This window comes from Vespa velutina, chromosome 11, assembly GCF_912470025.1.
Source record: "Vespa velutina chromosome 11, iVesVel2.1, whole genome shotgun sequence".
NCBI classification, from domain to species: Eukaryota; Metazoa; Arthropoda; class Insecta; order Hymenoptera; family Vespidae; genus Vespa; species Vespa velutina.
Genome location: NC_062198.1, coordinates 3834150 through 3846796, shown reverse-complemented (window position 1 = coordinate 3846796; position 12647 = coordinate 3834150). Strand labels below are relative to the sequence as shown.

The 12647-nt window shown below is 39.8% G+C and overlaps 1 protein-coding gene across 4 annotated transcripts in view; it reads right to left on the bottom strand.

Annotated features, from left to right (window-relative positions):
* LOC124953028 (protein dachsous) overlaps positions 1 to 12647 on the bottom strand; it is a 296657-nt gene that overhangs the window by 17414 nt on the left and 266596 nt on the right. For all 4 annotated transcript variants that reach the window (XM_047503820.1, XM_047503821.1, XM_047503823.1 and 1 more), the window contains exons 4-10: positions 10537 to 10700; positions 10025 to 10429; positions 7684 to 8092; positions 4156 to 4434; positions 3234 to 3457; positions 2254 to 2920; positions 1797 to 2147 (exon numbers count right to left, since the gene is read on the bottom strand). In XM_047503820.1, the coding sequence (XP_047359776.1) occupies positions 1797 to 2147; positions 2254 to 2920; positions 3234 to 3457; positions 4156 to 4434; positions 7684 to 8092; positions 10025 to 10429; positions 10537 to 10700 (2499 nt within the window). The remainder of the gene's footprint in view (positions 1 to 1796; positions 2148 to 2253; positions 2921 to 3233; positions 3458 to 4155; positions 4435 to 7683; positions 8093 to 10024; positions 10430 to 10536; positions 10701 to 12647) is intronic.

The following is a 12647-nucleotide window of genomic DNA, read 5'->3' as shown; positions in this document are numbered from 1 at the left end:
CTCTCCTTCAATATTTTTCTTTTATTTCGAAATTCAATGTCGATGCACTTGTAACCTACTTTGCATACAAGTCGGCGTGTTTAAAATAAAGAATATAATATAATTAGAAAAGAAATCGAGTATACTCGATTCGAACGACGAATTGAAATGGATAATCAATAGATGATATTTTCTTTGTTGAGATATCCTTTAGGAAAGGTATTCTTTGAAGATAAAAATTTTCATGGTATATCCAGAAGAGTAAAGGAGACAAACACGTTCGAAGCTCAAATTCCAAAGGACGAAGAAATCGGGCTATCTTCGTGTCGATTTTTAGCGGTTTTAGAACAAAGCGAAGGCTAAACACGTTTGGTAGCATGTGCGTGCCAGTGATAGGTAGGTACCTATATACCTACTGGTATAAACTTTGCGTGTACACACCTACGAACAGGCACGAATACGAGAAAGAAAGAATCGTAGACGATAGTGTGCGTGCGTGTGTGTGTGTGTGTGTGTGTGTGTCGTTGCTGTGTGTTTGCTTGGTGATTTGCCTATGGGCCCTATGGCCTATGCGTACAGCTTGGCGGCAGCTTGGCGGCACGATGATATACGCGGCCATTGTTTTCCCTTGCCCCGTTTGCTTCGCCCGTTAGCTTTCTCCCTCCACCAACCCTCTCTCTCTCTCTCTCTCTCTCTCTCTGTTTTTCTTTACTCTCTTTCTCTGCCCCCTTGCAATACTCGTCCTTCGGAACATCGCGGCTTTGGCGCTTCTGTCGGGGTGCGCTAATGCGCTCGTCTGATACACGAGCGCCCCTATAGATAAGGGGCAAAACGAACGATATACTATGTTGTCCGAGCTTACTACCAAGCACTTTGCTTCGGCTACTAAGTATCGAGCTTAGCTACCAGGATTCCTATTCTCTCTTTCATAAATCCTACCAACACGATTCCCATAGTGTTTACGTGTAAAAGGAGAGAAAGAGAAAGATGAGAATTAATAGCGATCGTTTTTTAATTCATTCGATTTGTGCCCAAAGAAAAAATTTTATATAAATAAATGGACGAATATTTTCAATGATTTTTAATTTTATGTCTAAGTTTAAGTTAATCAATATATTACAAACGATCAAGATTATTTATTAAATACGTAGTACGATACAAGATACTTTTTTTTTGCTTTTTTTTTTTTTTTTTTTAATTTCTATCAAAGAAAAATGAAGTTTCGTGAGAAGGAAGGATACGATGGAATCGCGTTCTTAAACTCAACGAAGTCCCGCGAGTCATTTCGCTGAATTTACTATAATGCTTTGTACCGGTCGGAATCAAGGCAATTATTCGAGGTATTTTCATAGCAGGGCTTTTCTATTAGCCAAGAACGGACATCCTTCGTGGACGAGGTCTCCTCCGATTATGTACCCTTCGCGTGTCCGTACGTGTAGGTGGCGTTTTATAGAGTATACCAAGAGAGTACAACTCTTTGCTAAAAGAAACGAAGATCAAGAGGATCGAGATTGAGAGGGAAAGAGATGAAAGATAGTATATCCGAGGTTGTAATTTCAACTAGAACTCAACGATGATGAGTGATGTGTTCATTTTGAGAAGATAGTGAAAAAGAAAAGTACGAATAGATTACAACTTGATCACTGTAATATCTTGTTTATTTTTAATAAAAAAAAAATTGCCATTTGAATTCGATTAATTCCTCTAACAATGTTGAAAATGATAACTATCATTTATCAAAGGGATTTAAATGCCTCGACAAATTTTCTGAAGGCTACTATAGACTATTGAAATAAATTATCATTGTGATCTCCTACCTTGATCGAGGATGGCTGGTCCAGCAACGTCCATAACAGACGCGCCAGTTCGAAGATCCTCGGAGATTCGAGCGACAGGATTGGAAAGCAGTAGTCGAGGAGGTCCTCTGGTCTGTCCAGCGGCGAGGGTCAAGGTCAGCTTCAGGGTGGCCTTGCGTGGCGGTGATCCGTGATCGTTGGCCGTGATCTCAAGTTCCGTGGGTCGGATCATGGGTCTCGTGAGACTGACTATACCGGACTCATAACCTACTGAAAATCTTGCTTCGTCGTTTCCCGATGTAATCACGTAAGATACGCGACCATTGTCACCTGCGTCCTTATCTACCGCAACCACTCTTACCAAAGTCGCTCCTATAATGTCAAATTGAACGATTTAAATCGATAAGAATTTTATATATTTAAAATGAATGAAAAGAGAGAGAAAAGAAACAAAATATATTCCTAAATTTGTACTTGCCTGGTAAGACATCCGAAGTGACAGCAATTTTAGTTGTTTCTGGAGCGACGAAAACAGGATCGTTATCATTTTGATCAAGGACCATGATTCTGGCAGTAACAGTTGATGCCAATTGTTCACCGGGTGGTGCACGATCGGAAGCTTTAAGAATCAAAGTATATTCTGCTCTTTCTTCTCTGTCAAGAGGTTTCGTAAGAGACAAGGCACCGGTAAGAGAATCAACGACGAAGCCACCGCTCGAAGGAAATTCAGCTACCAATCCGTACCTTAGATCACCATTCAAACCGCTATCCAAGTCTGTAGCTACTAGATTATAAATCGTCGAGCCTATCATAGCCTTTTCCGAGACTCGAACCGTTATCGGATCCTGTGGCCAACGAGGTGGATTATCATTGGCATCTTCTATGACGATCTTCACCGAAACTGCAATACTTTGAGGATTTCCGATTGACGTTGTGTCCAACGCACGAATCTCCAGATGATACTCGCTCACGTTTTCGCGATCAAGAGAATGAGCGACCACCAATTGACCTGAACCTCGATCTACGTCGAAGGCTGGGAATTCGCTGATGGGCGTTAACGAATGCAAGGTGAAGGCCACACGTCCTGCTGGCCCTGCTCCTGATACCGATCCTACAGCTTGTCCGATATTAGCATCTTCGCATACCTATGAAATTATTTAAAGATCATACTTTTTCATTTTCATTCGAAACGATCGCAATCTTTTGATATGATGAATTATCAGTTATTATTTAATAATTTTTTAATTTTTTCTTTCTTCTTTTTTTTTTTTTTTTTTTTAACTGAACACGATGAAAATAAAGGTGAATATGGTATCAAAAAGTTAACTCGAGCTATTACCACTCTTATAATTTTCTCGCTAGGTATAGCTGTCACGATGAACGAACTAGAGTTAGAGAGGAAGGAAGTACAAGAGGCAAGAACGAATTCTATCGTGCGGTAAAGCGTATGGTACTCACGTTAAAGGTAAAACTGCTGCTGGTGAAGGTCGGCCGGTTATCGGCAAGTGCCAGGACCTCGACTCTCAAAGCACGGACACTGTGTCGTGGCGGCCGGCCAGCGTCCGTTGCCTTCACAGACACCCGGTATACATTGCGTTCTTCGTGATCCAGAACGGCCTTGGTCCTGATCATGCCAGTGATCGGGTCGATCGTGAAAACGTTGTAACCATCGGAGTCGCGATCTATGGTAGAATTTAAAGCGATCCATTGACAATCAAAAAATAAACAAAAATTTTTTCAAATGTTTCATTTATTAAATTATCTCAATGAAAAAACTCGAATATTGAATAAATTAAATAAATAAGCCAAAGGTATGGACCATCACTGTCAATTCCTTTCGAGATTTTGCTCTTTGAAAATGGCATTGAGCAATGTTTTTAAACGCATTGAAAGAAAATTCATTTCCGATCGTCGTTATTACGAATGTCTTGCGGCGACGTTCTCTAATCGATACTATATTGCTGCTGGATGTTGTAAGACAAAAACACTTAACTTTACCATTAAAGCCATGCATAATCGTTTCGGTAATTGCGCTTTGGCTATTAAAGCGTTAAGAAGTCCAACCCTTTGGTCGATAATAAAGAACAAGTAACAGCTTCGTAGCCAGTAAACTACGAGACATTATTATTACCTTTCACTCTCGTTTCTCGTAATTAGCGACTGCAAAGCTTTCAGCTCGTTCCGAGATAATCGTAATTGGACAATGATCGAATATCGCGAATGAAACGAAAGCGAAGTTCAGGATCATAGATAACTAGAGAGTAAGAGAGAAAGAGACAGAAGAGGAGAGAGAGAGAGAGAGAGAGAGAGAGAGAGAGAGAGAGAAGGAAGGATAGAGTAAAAGAGACAGAGAATATTTTTTCAGAAGAGATATACTCACCTTTCAAAATACTGTAAGTTACGGATGCATTTTCACCAAGATCAGTATCCAAGGCCCTAACTCGAGCCACTTCGGTTCCAGGTGGTTGCTCTTCTCTCACGCTGACGACATCACCCTGAGGATCGACGATCTCCGGCGAATTATCGTTAACGTCGAGCACGGTCACTTTCAAGGACACTCTAGCTGCCCTCGAAGGTGTCCCCTGATCTCTTGCCTCGAGTACTAACTCATGCGATCCTTTCTTTTCGCGATCAAGAGGCTCACGCGTCGTGATCTCGCCTGAAAATTATTATGAAAAATGTGAATAAATAAATTATGATAATTGATAACGAAGAAATCATTTAATTCCACCGTTATAACGGACTGTTTAATGATCCGTTAGCGATTTCTTATCTTTTTCGTTTCTTCCTTTTCAAAGGAACGAGTATTCGAATGATGTAGAATATTTATGACCAGGTACAAAAAGGAATTCGTTCGTCAGTCTCAATTTCGAAAGGATAGTTATACTCATCTAAAAGGACGTCTTATGTTCTAAGATTGAACAATTTTATATACCACTTTCCGAGGTAATTCTCAAGCGGATGTGAATTAAAATAAGATAAAATTTTTCTGTCATTATTAAATATATTCTCTATCGAGTCTAATGAGATAGATAAGTTCTAATGCAACTTCCATTTTCATAGTAAACCGTGATGAAATCGATTACGTTTACGGGTAATAGTGATCTTGAGGGATGTGGACATCATCGTCGACTTTAAACTCATCACATAAAACGTCTACGTTTCCTACGATAAGACTAACGCGATTCTCAGTTACAAATTCCCAACATTAACCTTAGAAGGAATAAAAAGAGATTGTGGCAATAAAATGGAGTATGCACGACAAACACGAGAGAAAGAGAGAAAGACTTTATCAATTTTCTTCGCCAGGTATGGTTAATTGGATAATCGTCACTCTTGTGATGTTCTCAGATATTCTCTCTCTTTCTTTCTTTCTTTCTATATGTAAGTGACTTTTCTCGCGTATATAATAACCGTTTCAAGGACGTACGTAGGATCGCTCGTAACGAGCATCCTTGTAATTACGAAAGCTAAAAAAAAAAAGATGAAAAAAGTGGAAAAAAGTTACAGACAGTAAGATAGAGATAGAGAGAGAGAGAGAGAGAGAGAGAGAGAGAGAGAGAGAGAGAGAGAGAGAGAGAGAGAGAGAGAGAGAGAGAGAGAGAGAGTGCAGGTTGTCCATTCGACCGGTCTGCGTATTAATGGGTAATTAAGGAAGCGCCTAGTCTGCCGGCAGAACTATTCCAGGATCTGAAAAAGGATCGGGATAATAATTCGTGAAGAGAAGGAGAGAGTGAAAGAGAAAGAAAAAAGATCCTCGCGTGCCTCGACGAATTCTCGACGTAGCTAGGTCCCTGTTTCCTTCTCTTTTCCTCTCCCTTTCTCTTCACCCTTCGCGCACACCCGGCCGAAACGTCGTCGACGTCGTTCGTTCGTAGTCCTCCACCTCGTCGACAAGACAAACGATCGACGAGAAACATGCAAACGCGCCGGCATCGAGGGATACCATCGCGGAACAATAAGAAGTATATCGTAGGACGCGTGCTAATGCGTTTCTCGTGTTAGCCGTGGGACCCAACCTTTCCGCTTTTCCCTCCCTTCCCTTCTCGTTTACGTCCATGGCATACGATCCTTCCCAATATTTGGGAATATTCGTTTTGCTTACCGACCTGAATCCATTCTCGTTTGTTTGGACTTTGAAAGATTATGTTAAGATTGTACATTTAAACCAGAAGAAGAAAAAAAAAGTCCTCCGTAGAATTTACTTTGTATATTTTTTTTTTTTTTTTTTTTTTTTTTTTTGAAATAGAATATCCATCGAAGTACTATTGTAAACTATTTACATGATCGTAAAGTTGAATAAAGGAAAAGAAGAATTCATCTCGTCTTATTTCCTCGTCGTCTTAATTTCGTATTTCAAGTCGTAAGAACGACGCAGGAGCATCTTTTGTCGAAGGATTAACATATAAATACCCGTGGAGGAGCGGACCGATCCTTCCGGCAAGTGTAGGATCCTCCTCTTTATTTTAACTTTTTCCATCGAGCGCAAACAGGCAGTCCGACGAGACCCCCCACTTCTCTCTTTCTCTTTCTCTTTTCGCAAAGAATGCCAGGGTCTGGTCTTGCCACGTACTAAGAATATACACAAATACTTTTACATCGCATGCCAATCAAAGGTATATAACGAGAAAGAGAGGAAGATAGAAAGAAGGATGGACTCGCACGCACACAAACACACACACACACACACACACGCACACGCACACACGCAAACACACACATATATACAAAGGTATATATACTTGCACGCAGGCAATTCTTGGGCCAGTTTCCGATGATTCGTTACACGCCGATGAAGCAAAAGCACCACCTCTTACGAGATTATACTCTGATACCCATGACCCAGAGGATACACGAATGCAAAGGGCAAAAAGCGTCACGTACGCGGTCGCGAGCACATGCTATCTCACTCACTGCATCTTATTACGTGTCGTTTCGAGAACGCTCACAGTTACTCGAAAGGATGCGTTTCGCGTTGCACTTCGCAATGGAGTACACCTCCTTGTTAATGACACGATCCCCACCTCCGACCAAGACATTCTGTCGTTGCAATTAACACGGAGAAATAAAATCGTATCGTCTCGCTAAATTTGTTCCGTAATTATCCATTGATAGGGCCAGACAATATCAAGTGTAAAGAAGAGATCGAAGAAAGCTTTCAAGATACTTTCTTTGCTGAAATTTCTTTTTTGTTGAGAAAAGCCGATGAAAAGATTTTGCTCGTCATTTATCGTCGAACTTACTCGACACTTTCGCAAACTATAATTTAAAATAATCAACGTCGTCTTTTTACATCGTTAGATACAAAGTTAAGAAACGATTACATATTATTTTTACGCCGAAATATTAACACTTTTTTGCAATCATTTGTGGTTTTGAGAGCCTTCGAAAATTTATAGATTCTCGAGTTTACGATCCCAACATTTTTTGTGGCATTTTAACGATAGATGAGGCAATATAAAATGTCCATTAAGATGATGGAATAGAAATAGATACTAAAGTGTTTATAATGATAAAAAAAGATAAGAGAATCGGATCATTGACCTGAAGAATCATTTCGATGAGATTACTTCCGCAAAATTATTTCTGGGATACTTTATTTCTTCGTCAACGATACCTTCTTATATTCTCCTTTCAAGATTTTTAAGAATCTTTAAGCTATACGCCGATAGCTGTGGGGTAATGGTTCACTTAAGAGTATCCAATTAGCAATAAATTTTCGAAAGAGAGGCGACGTGTATATATTCTATTCGCACGATCTCAATGATAGAAAATTTAAACCGTGTAATCAGACTAGAGATTAGTGAGGGAGATATGAATTACAAATGTACCATGGATCCTTTTTCCTTTTTGAATTTTAAAAGAAAACAAAAAAAAAAAAAGAAGTAAAAACAATATTTCCTCTTACCTGTATCAGGATCCACAGAGAAGCTACTGTTAACCTGGACGATGGCATATCTAAGTAGAGCATTTTTGCCAAGATCAGAATCGGTTGCACTGACAGAACCAACGATAGTATCGGATGGTAGATTTTCCAATAATTCGAATGCATAAAAATCTTTTTCAAAGCGTGGCTCATTGTCATTGTCATCGAGAACGGACACGAGAACAGAGGCACTCGCTGTAGCCGCAGGTGAACCGTTGTCCGTTGCCAATACTGTTAACGCGTACCGATCGACGCTTTCACGATCGAGCACCTGCGCCAGGTAAATCCATCCGGTGTTTGGACTAATGCGAAACGCCGTGGAACCCTGGAGACGATAACTCAATCTCGCGTTGTTTCCTGTGTCGAGATCCACTGCAGTAACTTGAAGAATCTATTGGGAATAAAATTAACGTCATTGTAAAAAAAGATTTATTCGTTAGAAATCATTGAATTAAAATCATTAAATTTTCTTTTTGGTATTTGAGATTGATTATAAAAAGAAAATTTATATGTTAAGTCCTCTTAAACGGATGTTATGAAGGATCAAACGAAGGTTCAAACGTGTTAGTCAAATGTTTCTCATAGTACGAGCAGCCTTATACGAAGAAAGAAAAAGTATCGAATGGAATATGGGGAAGAGAGGAAGAGATTGAGAGAGAGAGAGAGAGAGAGAGAGAGAGAGAGAGAGAAGATTCTCGTCAATCCGGTCGTTCCGTATTAATTACACTTCCTCCAGGACCCCGCGAACCCTAAACACATTCGAACCGGTTGATCTTTTTCAGTAAGGGAGTATCGTGCATTAAGAAGGTCAATGAAACTCAAAATATCAAATATGAATATAAGTATATTTTAAAACGTGTAATAACTTAGCGCACCGAGAATATTAATCATAAATTATGTAAAAAAACAAATCAAAAAAAAAAAAAAAAAAAAAAAAAAAAAAAGAAGGAAAAAGAAGAAAAAAAAGAAACAAGTGAAAAAATGGAATAATGAGTGTGTCTATTAGAGGAAATAAACGAATCTGGTAGATTTCTGAGATGAAACTAAAGGTGGAGACGAGGAGGTACCATTAGAAGAAAACCTGACGTGGGAGCAGCCTGCAATGTGTCTAACTGTACGTTATTAGTTCGCACCGGGTGAAGGGTTACGCTCACTGCAGCCAAGTTACTCTTGCTATATACTCTTTCTTTCTCTTTCTCTCTTTCTTTCTTTAGCACTGCCAGCCAAGATATTGTCCAGATAGCACCGACAGCTCACAGATCTGTTTCGCCGATAGATACTACCGATATATACGTGTACACCGGAGAAAGATAAAACGAAAGATCGAGTACCGAAATGAGGAAGAAGGAAAAGGTTCAAGAAAGAGAGAGAGAGAGAGAGAGAGAGACAGAGGCCATTTCTATCGTTCCCTCGTGCGCGTTGTATTAAAAATGTGACGTCATTTAACGGGCATATCTCTCAGCGGAGATCTCAGGGTCATTCGTCATCGGGATCCTCGTATTCGGGATTACGTTTGTTCGCTGCTAGTATCCCGAGAGAAATCCGTAGGCTATCCGTCCAGTAGAAAGATCTTCTTCGATGACGATCATTGAAAGAGAAATAGAGGATAGCATACGTTGATGATCATTCTCATCATCTTTCTATACGAGTTCACGTATAGCATATCAAACGAAAGACAGAAGTTTTAAATTTGAAAAAAAAAAAAAAAAATTATTTATTCGATCGGGACAAGCGCGGAAAATCATGTACGTATTTAACTTGAGCTCTGTTACCTATCAATCCTATGAACTGACATCTATCTTGCCTCACGTTTCTATCTGGATGATCATGCTATTTCCTATTAATTTCAAAATAAAATTTCTTTCCGCGCAATATCTAAGCTCTTGGTTAATCGAAGCTAATCCCACTTGAGTGAGACTCGACTTAGCTAATTCCTTTCTTAGAGAGTTTGACTTATTCTCTTCCTCTTTTTCTAAAGAATTAATTCAGAAGCGTAATACGAAGACGTCCGACGATTATCTATAAAACACATAACTCGCATCGAATGAAATTACATACTCGGTGAAGAAGACTTTAAGAAACCAAATGAAGAGAAGAATGAAGTTAAGGAGACTCGGACGTTAAGAGGTTATTAACTTCGTTAAGATTCAAAATCTTCCTGCGATTTCTCACCGATCTTTTTAACTCTCTTCGCAAATATATATACGTATACATGCACACACGACGATTTAATACGGACACCCATACATCGTGGAAAAAGAAACGGATTCAACTGGACAAATAAATGGGCGTGTGACGGGCGTGTAATGAAGATTTTTCTCACTTGGGAATCGAGCCTGGCGCCTTCGGGAACCTCCACGTGATACTCGTTCCTCTCGAACACTGGGGGGTTGTCATTCACATCTTGAACCTCCACGCTCAAACTGAGATTCGCAGAGAGTCCTGCACCATCTAGAGCTCTTATCAGGAGACCATGTCTCTGTTGAGTCTCGTAATCTAATCGTCTTGCTAAGTAAAGCTCGCCAGTTCGTCCGTCTATGCCAAAGAGATCATTGCTATTTTGTACAAGTACGTAACGGATTGGTAGCGAGGGCGTTGAATCTCGATCGGTTGCGTGAGCTACAAAGAGGGCTGTGTGAAGGGGATGAGATTCTGGTACTGATATTCGCAGGCTTACGCTTCGAAAGAAGGGTGCATTGTCGTTCACATCTTCCACTAATACTTCGACCTAATAAACAAATAAAATAACGAATGAATAAATATTTAACTACGATGATAATTTCATTCAAACGGATTAGAAAGATATCCTATTACCAAAAGAGAAAAATAACTCACTTGACAATATCCAGTTGAACCACCGTTTCTCGCTTCGACGCTTAAAATATATTTGTCTCGTGTTTCTCGATCAAGAGGTAATCGAATCCTTAACATTCCCGTGTTGGGATCCATAGATAGATCAGGTTCGTCTGTTGCTAAATAAAATCGACTTGGTCGTTCACCTGTAAATATAATAAAAGTAAACGTTAATACTATATAAATTAATTTGATAAATATATAACTTAGTAAGCACTAAGTTTAATAAATTTTATTGTTTGATAAACTCGGTTTTGTGCTTTCGATTATCTTTCATTTCTCATGTAACCAATAAATTCATTCACTTTGACCAAAACCACTTTCCAAGAAGGATCATCTTAAATGAGGAGTAAATAAAAAGGATACAGAATTTTAAATGTTTTCGAATTCAGAGTTTCGGCAAAATGTTAAAGATAAAAGGCACGATACACTTATAGCGTCAAGGTTCGAGGGTTGTTCGTGATGTCAAATCGATTCATTTACTCAGACTCGATTAATGGCTTCGATTTCGTCGGACAAGAGACCCGTACCAGTGAATGCACGAAAAGACTTTTTGGTAACACAGTGCGTGCGATGTATAACGCCCATAGGGAAAAAGGAACGTCGAAAATGAATTCGACGAGGTGTCCTTGTAACCGACATAACGAACGCTTTGTATCCCGTTAATTTAGCTAATTAGCCATAGTACCATGCTCGTTTGTTAAGTCGGCTCTATCAAAATATGTACGAGCTCGTACGTTGCTTCAACGTTCTGTCCGTGATCGCAAGTAATTTAGCTTAATGAATTTTCTTCGAGAAAGATTGATCGAATAAAAAAGGTATCCACTTTTTTCGATCATTCGAATGTACCGAGTGTTATGTAAATTAACTTAAGAGCAAGTTTCTGATACTGTCGATCCTTCATCGGGACGTCAGATTTATCTGTTTATTTATTAAAATATGATTTTAAAACCTATAGAGAAATAAATACTCCGTAGGTGATCGACAGTTCATCAAATACGGTCTGGAGTTGGACATACTGTGCACGCGTACAGGTAATTGCAGCGATCGATAGATCGATCCTCCACGATTTTGATCCAAATCGGGATCTTCCCTTTGCCGTAAAGCCACAGAGCACGCGCTCTTGTCTTCCCTCTCTCTCTCTCTCTTTCTCTCTCTCTCTCTCTCTCTCTCTCTCTCTCTCTCTCTTACTCCATCACGCTTTCGACAAATCCTGTAGATCTCCCGCGTTGTTCTCGATCTACGTCGACGTATCGGCCGAGTTTTTCTCGTGCGAGTAGTAGAGCGAAAAACTAGGTGGACTTGGAGAACGGTGCCCATGAGAGCAAGAGAGATAAAAGAGCCTTGTCGTAACTGGGCGGTCTAGGAACGATCTCTTCCATTTCCACGATATCGGATGGCGTTCGACGGCAAAGTAGCTTCCCCCTTCGTCACCCTTCTCGTCCTCTTGCTCGACCGTCATCACTGACATCGACTGACATCGGCCGTTCAGCTAGTGTCCTTAAAGATGCTACTCGTTCTCGTACGTGACCGGCATAATTTATTGACCGCTATTTATACTTGTTTTCCTCGTCGCCACCCTTTCCCTCTGACTCCGCCCTATATATACGTGTAACGAATGTGTGTGCCCGTGTCACGACGTGACCGATACGATTCTCTATCCTCGGTCGATTTAATAAAAACGAAAGGATCAATAAAAATTCCAAGTAAAAAGATCTTTGATTTTCTATCGTAGAGATGAACATTTATGACGTAGCCGATAGTAGCAGTTTAGTTTTTGGTTAAAAGGACCTACATGAGTCTTGTTACTCAAGTCTTTGCGTTAATATTTAAAGAGAAGAAAGACTTGTTCAATATCATTCCCTCACACTCTTTTCGTATCTCTATGGTAAGATCGATGATACAATGACCATTCACCTTTCATTTTAAAAATCTATAAGATACTTAATCTGTAATGTAAAGTGCAATTTGCCATTACATAGGTAATACTCAAAGTACAATTAATTATCCACTCGACGCGAGACAGACGTGATTCCGAAAGAGATCGAAGAAAATCGATGGTTCTCTTTCACGTTCATGGCCACGAAAGACGA